Consider the following 17,347-nt stretch of genomic DNA (forward strand, 5'->3'; position numbering starts at 1 on the left):
ACTGGGCGTTCGGGTAAGGAAGAGGGAAAGAAACCGGCCGGACGCGGCGGGGAAAGAATAAAGGGTGGGGACCGAGGTAGAGCCAGCCTTGGTCCTGGTGGCCAGCCCCGGGGAAGCCGGCTCCCGGCAGGAAGGAGCCGGAGGCAGCGGATGCTCCCAGGGGACCCTGGGGGCGGCGGCGATGTCCGCCGCCTCCTTACCTTCAGGCATCTCCCGGTCGCTGATGTGCTGCAGGTGGTGGCCCTCGCCGGCTCCGAAATCCAACTCCACAGGCTCCACGGCAGCGGGCGCCGGCGCTACTGCCACTGTGTCCCCGGCCATCGCCTCGTAGATCTCAGATTCGTAGTCTGGCTCCGCCGGCCGGATGTGCCGGGCCAGCTTGGGGCTGGCATTGGGGGACACGCAGCAGCTCAGCGTGGTCCCCATGGGGCCCCTCCGCTGTTCCGCGCCGCTGCCTGCGGTCTGCGCCTTCGCTCGCCCCCGACTCCGCCGCGCCGAACAGCCGCCCCCTCCCCCAACAATGGCGCGGCCGGCACGGGCAGCCCCGGGCTATGCCGGGCTACGCCGGGGCTGCACCGCGCAAGCAGACGCGGCCTCACCCGCTGCTCGCCCGCCCGCCCCGCCGCCCTGCCCCGGGCAGGGCTCCGGCCTCGGCCGCACCCCCAATGCCGCGCCGCCGCCGCCTCCCCCGAGTTGACTTGTGTGCGAGGGCGGCGACCAGCCGGGCTTATTTAAAAGGGGTGGAGACCCAACAAGCGCTGAGAGTCACAGCCACTGCCGGGAGAGAGCGCGGTCAGAGCTCCTCCTCCTTCCGCCGCCGCCTTCTAACTGAAGGCTGCTCGCCCTGGCCGGCAGTGGCCAACCGGAACGCATCCTGCGGTCACCTGGTTACGAGCAGCCAATCACGCCTAGAGTTCCCTCCAGGCGCCCGCCTCGGAGCCCAGGCACGTGACTCACAATGCCCAGCCCCGCCCCGCAGCTGCCCCGCCCCTCCCACGGGGAGCACCGGACTCCCGGTTTTCATTCATCGCGGACTGCCGGGAGCTTTCCGGTCCTGAGGGAAGCCCAGCGGGCGTTAGTTGCTAGAAGCCATTCTCCTCAATGAGCTCTATAGAAAGCCCCTGTTAGTAAGGTTCGGGTGCCAGTAGCAACTAAGTGTTTCCGAGTCTGACAGCTTTCATTTGCTCACCGAACTTAGTTACACCCAAATTGTTGACTGTTTCTGTAACTAAATGCTCTTCTGTCTTCCAGTGAGTTTTAGTTTTAACCTGCAACTTGACAATATATAGCAACCCCCCCGGGCCCTGATCCTACTCTCAATAAAGATTGTGGCTGTGTGTCCTGAGTGAGACTCGAGGACACGTCACCCCTCCACTTCCTTGTCTGTAAAATTAGGGACCCAACTGGTCTCTCCAGCTCTGAAACGCTCAGGACTCACCGACTCCCTTGTCTCGCCTCGCTTCCGCGGCAGGACTTTACAGATTTTCCTTGTTTTACTGACAACAATGCATAAAACACGATTTTCTCTTACAAAATTGAGAACCACACAGTGAGGTACCACAGTCCTGATTCGATGAAGGTAAATAGTTAACATTTGGCAAGCACTGTGTGCCTGATACTGCTCCAACTGTGGTACACTCATTTAGCCCTCCAAAACGATCCCACTTTACATTTTACAGAAGAAATTGAGACGTGGAAGTTAAGTACCTTCCCCAAGGTCACATGACCGCTCAGGGTGGGGCTGGGGCTAGGATTTGCTCTCAGGCAACCTGGATTCCCACAACCCCCTGAGCCTAATTATCAGAAAATAAAGGTAGAAGTCAAGCTTGGGAAGGGGAATGACACTGTATATTAATATACTTTTTTAAAGAAGAACAATTTTTTGGTGTGGACTTTAAAATGCTTTCCTTCATTTAACATTAAGTCCCTTCTATGTGCCAGGCACTGTATGTATGAAACAGTCCCAACCCTGGGTGAGTTCAAGCGCATGAGAAAACAAAGGCTTAGAGAGTCGGGTTGTCTGAGGTCATACTGCTGGATAGTGCTTAAATTTGGGATACAAACTCAGACCTATCTGACCCCAAGTTAGATGTAGGGGTAAAGAGTTTGAATTTTATCCTGCAAACATGAGAGCCATTGAACCACGAGAAGTTGAAGAGTCATTATTGGATGTGTTTGCAGTGAGGTCACTTGCATAATAAGGAAGGATTGAAGGAAGCAACAGGACCAATTAAGAGACATTAAGTTCATCTAGGAGAAGAGTGAGTATTCAAACTAAAGGCAGCTGTAGTGACTGATGGGGAAAGAAAGAATGTGTGGTCATTTGGGAGATAGGGTAGGGAGTGCTTGGTGATTAGATGTGGAAAAAGAGTGGAAGTAGGAAGACAAAAGGACTGCAAAGGCTCTGGCTTGGGCGACTGGGTAGACAGCAGTGCCTTTCTCCTAGGCAGAGAATGCAGGAAGAAAAATAGGTTTGGGAAAGAAGATGGTTTTTGACTCTAAGAGGCACATTGAAATATAGCTCTCTGGTAGAAAGTTGGATATAAACCTCTGTAGGCTAAGTCTATTTTCTAAGATCCTAACATGTTTTCAAAAATAACACACATACTAAATCAAATCATTAAGAGTAATTGGGGAAATTTCCTTAAATGTACATGCTAAGAATATCACATTTTGAAGTGATTCCTTTCGTGGAGTAACTTCGAATCTATGGTTTTAGCAAATGAGGTGTTGTGTAAAATAAAGCCGTTAAATGAAAACAGCATTTAAAATTATATTGTCATCAGAGTGTATAGAAAGTAATTGAAGCCATGGGTACAGAAGTGATTGCCTTGAGAAGTTGTATATAACAAGGGGAGCTGGGAAGGAAAGAGAGTTGGAAAATAGGGAGATTTAAGTGGCATCAGGTGAAGCCTGCAAAGGTGAGCAGTGGGTATTGAGCAAAAAGACCTGAGTATTAATGAGGAATGGCTGATCAGGAGAGTCTCATCAGAATGGAGATGACATCTACTTCTTATTTCTATAACAGCAGCACCTAGCACAGTGCCTGATCAATAGGCACCCAATACATAATACCCTAAGGAACAGAGTCATATGTTGCCAAGGGGCAACAAATGCCATTAGCTCTGGCAACTCAGGGATTGGGGATGTGTGTGAGAGAACTGGATGGCAGGCAATGGGGAAAGAAGTGAAGAAAGGGTGAGAAAGTGAAAACAGAAACTGAGGGCTTCTTTTCTCAAATATTTGGCTGAGAAGAGAGATGTGGTAGTATTAATAAAGGGAAATGTATGGTTAAGGAATCTTTTTTTTCCAAGATGAAGGGAAAAAGTGAGTATACCATTATGTGAAAGGGTAACAACCAAAGGAGAAAAAAAAATTTTGAAGTTAGAGAAGAGAGAATTAATGGCATAATGTCCCCAAGAAGGCAGAAGTAGATGCAGTCCAGAGCAGAGATAGATTACCTTTGGGCAGATACAAAAACAAGGAGGGAGAAAGGACCTGTGTGACTACAGAGGCATTTCTGGTAGATGAGAGGTTTAGGGAGAGCTCTCTTGATGACCTCTATCTTTCTCCATTTTCATAGACTTCTACTTGGAAAACTCCTCTGTGAAAGAGGGAATTATACACACAGAAGTCTACACGTCAGAAAAGCTCAATACACCTAACAAAACCCAAACAATGTCTTTCCTCAAAGTTGAAAAGAAATTTGGGCAAAAACCGTAGAGCTCAAGTATGAATAGTTATATCACAAAAGTGGAAAATAGGGCTAATTATTTCCCCCAAATAGTTAAAAGAAATAGCAACACTTTGGGGGAAGAGTAGAAGAAAAATTAAAAAGAAAATGATATTTAATTGCAAAAAGTATGAATATTTACAAACCTATGACCCTATAAGAGACCACAAAAAGGGGCAAAGGGAGTGTTATTCTTTTAATTCAATAGGGGGCCAGGCGTGGTGGCTCACGCCTGCCTGTAATCCTAGCACTCTGGGAGTCTGAGGAGGGAAGAACACTTGAACACAGGAGTTCGAGACCAACCTGAACAAGAGTGAGACCTGGTCTCTACTAAAAATAGAAAAAATTAGCCAGGCATGGTGGCGTGTGCAGTAGTCGCATCTACTCAGAAGACTGAGGCAGGATGATTGCTTAAGCCCAGGAGTTTTAGGTTGCTGTGAGCTAGGCTGATGCCATGGAACTCTAGCCTGGGTGACAGAGCGAGACTCTGTCTAAAAAAAAAAAAAAAATTTAACAGAAAGAAAAAGAAAAGATTACTTCAAAAATCAGGGATGGAGAGATGATTAAATGTATTTAATTTAATTCTGTTTAAAAGACTTAAGTTTGAGGACAAAAATATGTGATATGTTAAAATGTGGGAGGGCACGGTGGAATGGGAAAGGATTCAACAAAATTCAGTTTCAGTAATCAAGATCTAGTTAAATCCTCAGGACCTAGTGACTGTATTCTGTGATAATAATATTGTCTGAAGTCTTACGAATGTCATTAGATACTATCTTAGATAATTCTTGTAGACTTAAGACAATGCCTATTTTAAGTTACAAAATAGTGCCTGCGTTTAAGAACAGACACACAAAAATAGATATATGTGACTTTGAAAATTGAAAAATTTTAGACTTGCTAAGCAAGAAAATATTGGGAAGCATTGTTAAGAAAACAAATTTAAAAATGTTTTGTTGGAAGGTAATACTGGAAAGCGTTAAGAAATAAATAACAACACCCTATCCTTCTATGACAGTGGCAGGTCTAGGAGAGCAAAGGGAAGCAAATAGGAGTAATGTGATTAGAATTAAGCAAGAGTTTGATTCTGGGTGAGAAACTGAGACCCTGTTTATATGGGTTCAGAGTAAACTCATTCATTCATCCATTCTTCAATAACCATTCAATACCTGAGTCCTTAGCACATGCCACACACTTTTTAAGTGCTGGGGATGTTGTTTTGACCAAGATAAACAAGATTTCTGTTCTCAAGAAACTTATCTACTAGTAAGGGAGTCACCACCACCTTCATGGGCTAGGATGGCTATTGGTCTGCAGCTATTGTATCTTCATTCCAGACAGGAGAGTAGAGGAAGGGAAGAAGAAGGAAGATTTTTCAGAAGGTCCCCATAGCACAGGGCTTACAAATCATTGGCTTAAAGCGTAGTTACATGGCCCTACCTAGCTGCAAGAAAGGCTCAGAAAAACTTAATCACATAGCTAGGGTGACTAATGCGGAAGGAACAACTGGATATTGTAAGGCAACTAGCACTCTGTGCCACAGTCTGTAAGGAAAGATTAGGGAAGTTTCAGCTTAAAGCAAGAATAATCACAATAAAATTTCATAGCCCTTTGCAAGAATATATGAAAAACATACAAGGAGTTTGTAATGATCTTAAGCTAAGAGGACAGAAAAAGTGGAGAGAACCATGAACTATAGAATGAAACTTTACATTAGATGCAAGAAAGACTTTATGGCAGTCAAGAGATCAGGGTTCTACAGTCTATTATGTGTGTGTTGTGACTAATTCATTCTATCTTGGGCATCATACTAGCTGTTTTAATAGAATAGGATTTGTGTGTAAGTCTCATGTACTTTTTCTGGGCAGAGAGTCTATAGTTATCATCATATTCTCAAAGATAACTTTTAACAAAAATGTTAAAAATTACTATTATACCTGATTTGATGCGGAACAACTTGACTTGTCTCATTCTCAACTTTAAAACATTTAATTTTGGCCAGGCACAGTGGCTTATGCCTATAATCTTAGCACTTTGGGAGGCCAACATGGGAGGATGGCTTGAGGCCAGGAGTTTGAGGTTGCAGTGAGCTATGAATATGCCACTGCACTGTAACCTGGGCAACAGAGTGAGATCCTCTCTCTCTAAAAAAAAAAAAAAGTATAATCTGGATATCTGGATTTTTCAGTAAATTGGGCATTTGATCGTGCTGTTACCTATATTTTAGGAAACTGTCCAATTCCTCTTCTCTTTCTACTCCTTCTGAACTATTCTCCTGCCTTCTCTCTTCTTACACCATGTGAATTTGTTTCTGCCAAGTGAGTCAGTTGAGATGAGAATGCTAATTTATTTGAAATGATTCTCTGAAAAAAAAATCAAAACTGTATCAGTTTGCCATACCACCAGGGCAGATAATGCTCATTGGACAGGTCAGTTCAGGCCCCCAATGTCCGCTGTTATCATAGTTCCAAACATCAGGGCATTGTATGGAACAAGTTCTAGGAAGGGCCTGCATTTTTAAGAAGGAGTAGGAGCTTCCTTTTGCCTTCCTCAGCCCTTTACTATTCTCCATCTTATAATAGTTTATTTGCTTCCAGTTCCTTTTGTCTAGGTGCTGTAGGAATCTAAAATCTTTCTCAACGCGCTACTAGTACTTCCTCAGATCACTTCCAAGTGGGAGTGGAAGAGCCTCAGTCTTCAGAAGTGCCCTGTTTGGTCTCCTGGTTTCCTGAAGCAGATGCCTGCTCTACTCCCAGCTCCAGTGACTAGAGCAGCTTGTGGTCTGCACTTAACTAGTTTCATAAGAGAGCTGCCCTCTACACTAGCCTGGAAAATAAACTCACTGCAGAATTCACCTTGGAATAAGACAGGTATAAATAAATACACTAAATGCTTTCAACACTTGAATAGTAGATAAACACACCAAACATACCAATGCTCCTTTCCCCCCAGCATTTACATGTTTCTCTGTCTCCACTTGTTTCATTTGTGTGATATCTTAGTACTTTTAAGATGGGTCAACTTCTCTCTTAAAAGGGCATTCTTGGCCAAGTTGCCTTACTGACATTAGAACCATTTTTCTTGCAATGATTTAACACATTCCCTCCAGTTTCTTCTAATAGCCTTTTTGACAGCTACTTTCTCAAATCAAGCAGACATCAGAAAGGCAACACTGGAGGAGGAGGAGGAGGAGGAATTGTATTAAATTTGACAGCAGGGAAAAGTTTGAAGAAGTCTTCTGAACCACGTTTGTACCCTAGAAATAAAGCTCATAGATTTTAGGACATAATCTTTTTCTTATGGTGGCTCTATTGCCCTATTGTTATGACAAATCAATTTTTATCCTCATAGCAAGGAGTCCACCCTGAATTAACTCTAGAATTTTTCTATCAGAAGGGACTAGGACAACAATCTGAATGGATGTAGAGCCCAGGAAAATTGTCTTAAGAGACAGGTTTGGCCAAGCACATTGGCTCACGCCTGCAAATCCCAGCACTGTGGAGGCTGAGGCAGGAGGATTGCTTGAGGCCAGAAGTTCAAGATCAGCTTGGGAAATACAGCAAGATCCTGTCTCTAGAAAGAAAACTTTTTTTAATTAGCCAAGTGCAGTGGCATGCACCTGTAATCCTAGCTACTCAGGAAGCTGAGGCAGGAGGATCACTTGAGCCCAGGAGTTTGAGGCTGCAGTGAACTATGACTGCACCACTGCACTCCAGCCTGGGCAACAGAGAGAGACCCTGTCTCTAAACTAAAGGGAGAGAGAGAGAGATCCTGGAGAACATATAGGAGATTTAAAAAAAAAAAGAGAGAGAGAGAGAGGTTTGCACAGAAAGCACACTAAAATAAACAAAAAAACAACAATTTAAGAGTGTATTTTATTGGGACTAGGGCCTTGACTCCTCTGCTGAGCAGGTCTGACTTCTGTAGGGTGCTCGTGTGATGAAGCCAGGTTGAGTAATGTCACACACCCCACGAGCTGCTCCTTTTCAGTTGTACCACACAGATGAAATAGAATATTCCTATGGAAAAAAAAATTCTGGTTATGTAATCAATGCTTTGCCCAGGAGAGGCAAAAAACAACTCTGAGACCATAGGAGCAACCAAAGTCAAAGTGTCCAAACTAGGCCTGCCCTGTTCTTCTCAGCCATAGTGTTAGCTCAAAGATCCAAAGTGTTGAGAACTCAGTATCTGGTCCACCTTGGCCATCTGGTAAACTTCTACTTAGTCTTTGAGCCTTATCTCAAGCAGAGCCTCCTCTGCAAGCCTTCTCTGATTCCCTCAAGGCTTCAAAGCAATCAGTTCCTGCTGCAACATTTATCACATGATATGATAATTACATACTTGTCCGACACCCCCATTAAGCTAGGTACTTCCCTAGGACAGAGCCATTCTGTTTATTTATTTATTTTGTATCCCCAGCACTCAGCACTCAGTGTCTGGTTTGTAGCAGTCTCAATACATTTTTCTCGAATGAATGGATGAATGAAAAAGTTGAATTGAGTGTACCAACAGTCACCATTTGAGAACTGTTTACAATGATTCCTTACATTTTAGTATTTTCTTTTCTCTCTCATGCCTCTGCTTCTAGTTTCTGTTCTCCTGTAGCATTTTTTAAAACAACCACCATTTTGTAATGCCCATGAGTTTGGGTCAGGAAATCAGGCCACAGGGAACTGTTCCTCCCTGCTCCAGGATGACTAGGGCCTCAGCTAAAGTGGATCTAGCAGTTGGACCTGGCCAACACTGCTCCCCTGGGCCATATGTCTGGGGTGTCCGTTCTAGCTGTCATCTAGGTTCCTCTGCTCTACTCCATATCACATCTCCTGAGACTGAAGTCCCTGATGACGCGAATGTCAGGCATCTAGCTAGCAAAGGCTGGCACATCTGGGACTGGTTAGCATGGTAGTCTCAGAGCAGTCAGACTTCTTACAGAACACAGCTATATGACCCCAGTGCGTTTCACTTCTCCAGTAAACACATCAATCTAAAAAACGTGGGGGAGGTAGGGAAAGTGTGGTGAACAACGTGCGAAGGGGAAAAAAAAAAAAAACCCAAACCTCAAAACCAGTTTCTTCATTGTTATACAGTTCATCCAGATCATCACCTTGCAATGGATTATGCTAAAATTACTGTAACCGAATCTGTCTTACGCACTATCTGGTATCCAAAGAACCTTTTTCTCCCTTGGCTTCTGAGTTTTTTAGAAGCTAGAAAGAACACAGATTTCTGCAGGTGCTTTCAGAAACAAATGTGCCATGAGTTAAGTCTATTTTGTGATGTCAACTTATATTTTAAATATATTAATATATAGTCAATATATATATACTCGACTTATTTTTTTTTAAATAATACACACATTAAATCAAACTAAGAAGAGTAGTACGGGAAATTTCCTAAAATTTACACACAAAGTACATCACGTCTTTCTAGTGATCACTTTGATAAAGCAACTTAGAATCTGTGGTTTCAGCAAATGAGGAGTCACGTAAAATGAAACCATTACATAAAACAGGATTTTACATGTGATCATCACTGCTACTTTTAACTAGCAATTACCACCTGAAGGTGTACTTTGAATTGCTTTACAAGCGTAAACTAACACCCATAAAAATCCCAGGATCTGGTAATAATAAAGTCCCTCGGGAAGCCCTGCACTGAGACCAAAGACCTGCCTAGCCCCCATCATGCAAGGAAGTAGGTAGAATGAACAGGCTGTTTGCTATTGCCTGTTTTTGCAGTGAGGTTTGCCAACATCTGTGTGTCTTTCCCCAGGAGTATCAGGGAAGGAGTTTGCAACATCTGCAAACTCTGCCTGGTGCTCTTTGGGTAGGAATCATGCTTTGCTGGCATTTTATGTTTCTATAAAAGAATAGGGAGAAACCTGCCCCTCAGAGTCCTCAATGAGGTAAGAGAGCCATGACTACATAGCAGTTGTGATTAGGTGTCTGTACAGGGGAAAGGAATAAACAGGATCAGAAAAATGCACATTCCCTACAGGAATCCTAACGGGGCTTTGACTGAAAGCCAAACAATCACAGACTGAGCAATGCCGATTCTGAGGCTCAGGATAATTTGGATAATTAATTACAATTAAGAAGTATTTAATAATGATTTAGATAATTGATGGTGAGCTACCTCCAGGCTGTGGGCTGGAAGCGGTGCTCTACTGAGCCATAGTGGAGCCTGAGGCAAAGGAAAAATAAGTAATACTTATCCTGTCTTTATTAAAATTGTTGATATCTTGTTCATTATAGATTTTTACATTTTAAAATACTGTGTCAACCTATAACTTATGATGATTACTGAGTGTTTTGGGTGCTCCTTAAATTTGGTGCCTGTGGCAAGCACCCCACTATCCTACCCAATCCAGGCCCTGTGCCCAGAAGCAATGTGAGGGGTCTGGATATTGCTTGTCCTGCCCTTGAGAGGGACTAAAGGGAGAAGCAAACCCAGGACTAGTTTCTGAACCTTGGTGTCTTGATATTTTCAAATCATAGAGATCAAAAGAATCAAATTCCAGCCTGGGCCAGAGACTGGAGGACCCACGGTGTCCCGTGGGTACCATTATTGCCCCATTTTACAGATGGAAAACCAGGACTCAGTGTGAGTAGCAGACATGCCTTAGAAGACGAATCTGGGAAGTGGCAAGTGAGGACTTGAACCCAGACTGGACAGATTCCACAGGCCACGTTCCAGCTGCTGGGCTCCAACAGATCACCCCCAAGCTGTGCTTCCACCACTGCCTGTTGGAAAAGAAAAATAACGTCTTTTTCTTTCTTAACATAACAGCCAATTAAAAGTTATGACAAAATATCTTCTATTAACTGTTAATAACTTTTATTGTTTTTTTCTCATAGAATAATACATATTCACTGTAGTGAAATTAGAAAATGCACATAAAACAAGAGAAAATGAAAGCAAAATCCCATCCCAAGGGCTCAAGAGCTACCTGCTATTAGCATTTTTTGCATATTTCTCTAAGCTTTATTTTAAGAAAAATAAATTACATGCATATGATATTAAAATGAAACTATGCTACCCATGAGGTTTTTGTAATTTGCTTTCTTCACTTAACAATATACCTTGAACATCTTTCTCTGTCACTGCTTTTTTGTGGAGTAATTTGTAATGGCTCCATAATATGCATCCATCCATTCATGAATATGTATGTATCTCCAGGCAGGGAGCTAGGCACTGGAGATACATCAGTGAACAAAAAAGAATTTAAGTAGAAGGAAACCTTCAAAAAAACCTACATGAATAAATGTGTTCAGTTAATAGGGACACTATTTTATAAGGAATGGTGGGGGACTCTTCTCCAATGAGGGGCTGCTATGAGCTGAATTGTGTCCCTTCCAGAAAACAAATTCCTATATTGAAGTCCTAACTCCTAGTATCTCAGAATGTGGCAATATTTGGAAGTAGGGTCTTTACAGAGGTAATAAAATTAAAATTCAATCATTAGGGCAGGCCTGATGACTCACTATGAGGGGTGTCCTCATAAGAAGAGGAAATCTGGACACAAACACACAGAGGGAGGGGCACGTGAAAACACGGGGAGAAGAAGGCCACCTACCAGCCCAGGAGAGAGGCCTGGGGCAGGTCCTTCCCTCACAGCCCTCAGAGGAATCCAGTCCTGCTGACACCGTGATCTTGGACTTCCAGTCTCCACCGCTGTGAGAAAATAAATTTCTGTTAAGTCACCCAGGCTGTGGTCCTCTGTTATGGCAGCCCAAGTGGATTCATAGGGGGCATAGAAAGGGGTCCAAAAGAAGTGGGAGGACGCAAGCCCTGTGGGTAGCCGGGAACAGCACTGAGAGCAGAGCTTGGGCGTTTGCCTTAGAGGAAAGCCCGGGGGCCAGAGGGTGCCTGGGAGGGTGGCTGAGGGGACAACGGAAGGAGATGGGGCCAGAAGAGGGCCTTGGAAAGGACTCGAGTGTATGCTCTGGGGAGATGGGAAGCACTGGAGAGCCGCTGGACCCTACGTATTTTACAGGGCGTCCCTGACTCCTGGGTGAAGCCTGGACTAGATGTATCAGAAATTTCCTAACCCTCTTATGAATCAATCAAATGATTCAGTAGTGCAGCTTAAATTAGGTCTGGGGCAAGAGGCAGGGGGAGGGGCTTCTGAGACAGTGACCCCAAGTCCTAAGCCCTCTTCGTGAGGTCACCATGCCACTAGGCCACCCTGCTCCCCAATCTGTTAAACAGCCTCAGGTGTTCCCATGCGTCCTCTCCACAGGGTCACACAGTGGGACCTCTCTTCCCCCACGTTAAGGCCAGCTGGTTGCTGCCTCTGTCCCTCCCTTCACCTGCTCCCTCTCCCTGTGCCTCGCACCCAGGCTCCCCATCCTCAAGCCTGTCAAGCTCCCTGGCACTCGCTGCCATCTGCCGGATTGCCACTGCTCACTCGCCCCCACCCCCTGCCTGGCTTCCCCCTAGGGATGTAGAAATGTGAGCCTCCTCTGATATCTGCAAACACAATGTCAGGGAAGTGGACAATCTCTGTCAGCCAGGTTTGGGAGCAAAGTCACCAGCACTCTGCCCAGTTTGGCAGCTGCCATCAAGTCAGAGGTAACGGCTTCAGCGGAAAAACACAGCCCAGGGTTGGACCTAACTCTGACCAGCATGCTCCTTTTGGGGAACTTTGACAGCCTCCAGACCCCTCTTATGCTACTGAGGGTCCTCTCTTACGGACAAAGTCCTCATCAGCAACGTCCTTTAAAGGTGCGTGTACTTATTTCTGCTTCCTTCTGCTCAAAGTCTCTCCACATCCTCCCCCGTGGCTCACCCCGAGGCCTACCGACTCTGTCAACACACACTTGTCCTTCCTCTTTAGGCTGCTTTTGACTGTTATTCACTGAAAACAAGGGATCAAACTCAGGGCATGTGAATTGGGAAAAAGAAACGAACAAAGAATGCCGTCAGGAAGTGTGCCAGCTCGGCCCAGGCCCTGGGGCTGATCCGCTCACCTGACCACAGAGGAGAGTTGGCATTAGAAAGACAGGCAGGGACACCTACCTAAATAAGCCGGACCTTCCGCAGCGCAAACGCCCTGGGACTGAGAAGGCCCATCAGGGGCCACTGGCAAGGGCCTCACTGTCACAAAGGGCCTCAGTGCCACCAGGTTACGCCCACAGTGACAGAGAAGCGTGGGCAGGCTTAAAGAGAGAAGACAGCCTCAGCCAACTGTCGCTCCGTGTCTCAGGACTGGGCCTCGTCTCTCATGAACTAGGAGCCGATATTTTTAATAAATCCCCTACTAACTCCCTTCATCACCTCAGGAATGGCATAATTATGTTGAACTGAATGTGTGTGTGCATGTGTGTGCTGGGATTGTTTCCTTATTAAATATTGGCATTTAAAATACACCACAAATCTTGTAACCTTATTTTGGCATAGCTTTTTCTTCTTCTTTTTGGTTTTTGTTTAATATGGAAGTGGCCTGTGCCTCCCTTGACCTCTGAAAGGGCCTATGAAAACCTGAAACCGAGGCGAGGTGACAAAGTCTGGTCATTCGGCACGAAGGGCCTCCTCATGTTACTTCTCTACTTAGAAAAAGAAGACGTTGGTGCAGAAGACCCAGAGCCACAAATATTCTTCCCAGGCCTGTCAGTTTCCGAATTCTCAAATTTTTAGTTTAATTTAGCCATCAGGGAATTTCCCAGACTAGAAATATCTAGGCAAAACTCAAACAAAATCTCAAGTGTGAGCCCACATCCTCCAGGTTGGGTGAGAACTGAACATGCCTCCGGGCCGAAGCGAGCGAGGGAACTGATTTTCCCCACACAGTAGTCTCAGGACCAGATAGAAGGTGAGTAAAAGGTTACGCATGTCTTGCTGCAGAGTTTACTAGATTCTCGTGCTTATTTTTTTTGAGCAATCCTAGCCTGCCTTCTTAAGAATGTTTGCAAAACTGTAGTCTTTCTAACTGCCACTGCTAACTAGAAACTAACATGCCCATATGTTCAGTATAGAAATGACAGCATAAAACTTTCTAGCAGCACTTGTCCTCTGTAATAATGCTGTCATCTTGAATTTGAGGGGTCATGACACTGTCTGTATGTAGTTTTAAATTCCCCAGTGATGCCAAATATATTTGTGTCAACAGATACTGTTCCAAAATACTAGAGTTCAATTTAGCTGAATATCAAGGGACTGGCTCAAATTACTTGGAGGGAAATAAATATATCTTTAATTAACTCATATGACAAGACTTTGAAAACTCAGAAAATCTGTATGACAAAGAGTTAGAAAGTAGTAAAGTAAGAAATTTCCAGAAAGGCTAATAAATTTTGTGTTTTTTTTTAATTCTATTATTGTATCTCTTTTCGATTTATACTTTTTATCAGCCAGATGTGAAAATGCTGTTTTCACCAACTCATAATAGTGTCTAATTAATTACTAATGCTAAGTCATTGTTGTTAGAAATATAGAAATCTGTCTTATACTATAGAACTAGTCAGTATAGTGAAATACTAATAATCATAGTAATGATAAGCACCAAAGTCATATCTAACTTTGAGGACTTAATATCAGCCGGGAGCTTTGCCAAGTACTTTTATGTGTTGTCTTATATAAACCTCCCAACAACCCTAGGAGACAGGTGAAATAATTTGCTAATTCATACCCTAGTGATCATAATGGCTAAGATATTTGAGAACTTACTATGTGCCAGGTGCTGTTCTTAGTGCTGTACATGTATTAACTCATTCATTCCCCACAACTCCCAAAAGGCAAGGTGCTCGTTGTTCTCATTTTAGGGATAAGGAAACTGAAGCACAGAGTTGAAGTGACCTGCCCAAGGTCACATAGCTGTAAGTGACAGAGCCAAAACACTCAGACTCAGGCAGTCTGGCTCCAAGCTCAATCTCTTCCTTGCTAAATGGCTGCTCAATACTGGCTACATTTTCTTTGAGACTTTCATGGGCCAGGCATTGTCTCAAATGACCTTCATGTGTTCATTAAATTATTTCTCCAAGAGGAGCTCATTGTTTTCCCCATTTTTCAGATGAGGAAAGTAAAGTAGAGGCCATTTACTCACGTTTAAAGCTGGGATTCAAAACCCAGTCTTGCCTGCTTCCCAAGCTCTAACTCTTTCACTTTATTGCACAGGAAAAGTTGGTACGGCTTCTCAAGGTGCATAGTGACTGCAAAGGGAAAAGTGTGTGCACGCTGAGAATCCAATGAGTCAGGTAATGAAACAGAAGAAACACCTGCAAACACAGTGTGTCACATATTAGACATGGACATGGGAGTGCAGAACCAGATGGCACCCTTTGTTCATCTCCTCACCCCTTCCCAAGTGCTGGCCCCAGAAAGAGAGAACAAGGAAGGGCAGGTGAAGCTGCCATCTTCAGCAAAGCAGCCCCGGAAGGCATCCGTCGTCCGTCATCTTGATTGTAGCAAGTCCAACTCTTTATTGGGCTTGCTCAGTCTGGAAAACACAGGATCAGAATCTGTCCTCATGGTTTCTTACATTTCTTAGTTGTCTGTTTAGGCCAATGCTTTGAAAAGGCTCGAGTGACAGGCGAGCAGTGCAAGCACAAGAGAAAATATTCTTGCAAAGTGAAAACCAGCTTGTAGTTTTTCCTGTTATTCATTTAGAGTTTCCTCTTCCTCACCATTGAGCATTGTTTAAGGAATTATTTAGGTACTAAATTGCAGTCATTTCTATTTTCTTCAATTTCTTCCATTTCTATTACATTACTTTTTGACATGCATTTAAAACCTTGGCTTTTGACAGCAACATTTCAAAAATTTGGAGATAGTGTCAGCCGAGCCTTGAGAACTGTATAAAAGATGTTTCCCTTGTAAAAAGATGTTTCCCTTGTAAAAAGGTGTTTCACTTTTCTGACCTGTGTACACGATTGTTACTTTTCTTTGTTTCCTCAAAAATGAGTTCCTTCATACAATAAACTATTGTCATTTCTTCTTCCCAAAGTCATGTCAGTCTTTGGCATTATTGAATTGCAGTACTTCAGTCCTCAACCAGGGCTTGTTGTCCCTGGTGCCACCGGGGATTACTCAGTACACAAATACACAATCTTACACGGCAGCCCTGGAGTGAGAGCTCTGTGCTAGAAGAACTGAGCACTGCAGCAGAGATTGTAGTAACAGAAACTATTGTCCTTTGACTTATCCTCCCATGCTCTATCTTCAACCCTTTCCCTTATTTCTAGGTTTTAGCACTATGACTTTTAAATTATTTTCCTTGCTATTGTAGAATCTGAACAGACAGTGTGAACTAGTATGTCTAATTCTGTGAACACGACAGAAAAGAAATCAGTTGTTAGCTTATTTGAAATAGGCTTAATTTAATTAATCTGTTTAAATTTTTGTTTTCCAGAAAATTATTGCTGTGGAGTAAATTTGGTTTATTTGGTCACAGGGTGAGTGTTGTTCCTCTTAGTTGAAAAACATAAAGAAGAGCTGGAGTTTGTAAACATGGATCTGGTAGGTGTATGTCTTGGTTGGTGAGCTAATACAGTTTTTGAATGTAGCTACAAAAGTTGCTATCAAATCCAGAATTATAATGGGAAGAAAGTCTGGGAAGGTGGTAATTTGACTCACCTTTCCGGTTTAGTGCAGACATATTCTAAAGATCAAATAAAAATAAACCAACATGCTTATGACCTTTGCACCTAACCAGTACTTGCTTTGCAAATTTTTTAAGTGTCCAGCAAAAGTTGTATCTGTAGTTTTCTCTTTGCTGGCTTAGATGCTATAAACTGAACACAGAAGGTAGCTGAATTCCCTAATGCATCCTCTGTTCTACGTTTTCCTTTTCTTATTCACACACACGCCAAATTTTCTATGTAATAACTTTGACAATCAAAGTAAAAAACCCCACAATACAGGGGTTACCTGGCACATAGTGAATGTTCAGTAAATTTTATTGAATTTAAATAAAATACATTTGAATACATGAATTGTAAAGATCAAAACTTGTCACTTGATTTAAAAAAATCATATATATAGCTTAAGGACATAATCAAGCCCATAAACAAAGATCCATGCACAAATATTTATTACAGAGTTGTAACAATGAAAAAAATTGAAGCAATCTAAATATGCAATAATGAGAATTAAAAAATAAATGGTATATCCATGAAGAAATATTATGCAAACATTTAAACTATATTTATAACAAACTTTGGAGACATGAGAAAATACTCATGACATATGTTAAATTTATAAAAATAAAGGGTGTACTAAATTGTATTTCAGTGTAAATTGAGCTCCATATGGAAACATTGCACAGAAAAAGGAACCAGAAGGGAATATGCTAAAATATTAATAGTGTTTCTGGTAGTGAGACTATTGATTTTTTTGTTTGTTTCTTTTCCATATTTCAAAATCGGTCTCAAATAAGAAAGATGTATTATTTTGATAATTAGAAAAAAGTTAAAAACTAGAAAAACATTTCTACAGGAAAAAATTGATTCATATAGCAGCTCAAAGTCAATGCAACGTTTTCGCATTTCTGTTCTAAACTAAACCCATCAGGCGATTTTGAATATAATCCAATGAGAGTCAGATAATCCATAATCCCTGAAGGTAATTTATTCCAAAGTATAACCAATCAAAAATTTTCAAGCTTACCTTCAGTTC

General features: G+C 42.9%; 2 protein-coding genes across 3 annotated transcripts in view; both read right to left on the reverse strand.

Moving 5' to 3' along the window:
• Positions 1–702, reverse strand: part of CCNYL1 (cyclin Y like 1) — a 32,947-nt gene extending 32,245 nt beyond the window's left edge. Inside the window, exon 1 of one of the 2 annotated variants that reach the window (XM_045560230.1) lies at positions 201–702. In XM_045560230.1, the coding sequence (XP_045416186.1) occupies positions 201–426 (226 nt within the window). In that variant the 5' untranslated portion in view covers positions 427–702. The remainder of the gene's footprint in view (positions 1–200) is intronic. The other variant, XM_045560231.1, reaches the window with a different exon arrangement.
• Positions 703–7,611: 6,909 nt separating this feature from the next.
• LOC123644104 lies at positions 7,612–14,878 on the reverse strand. The gene is made up of 4 exons (XM_045560280.1): positions 14,810–14,878; positions 11,310–11,714; positions 10,354–10,476; positions 7,612–7,752 (listed from the first exon to the last, which is right to left on the reverse strand). Exons 1-4 carry the CDS (start codon positions 14,876–14,878, stop codon positions 7,720–7,722), a joined length of 630 nt encoding a protein of 209 aa, XP_045416236.1. The 3' UTR covers positions 7,612–7,719.
• Positions 14,879–17,347: the final 2,469 nt, after the last annotated feature.

Source organism: Lemur catta, chromosome 8 (genome assembly GCF_020740605.2).
Source record: "Lemur catta isolate mLemCat1 chromosome 8, mLemCat1.pri, whole genome shotgun sequence".
NCBI lineage: Eukaryota > Metazoa > Chordata > Mammalia > Primates > Lemuridae > Lemur > Lemur catta.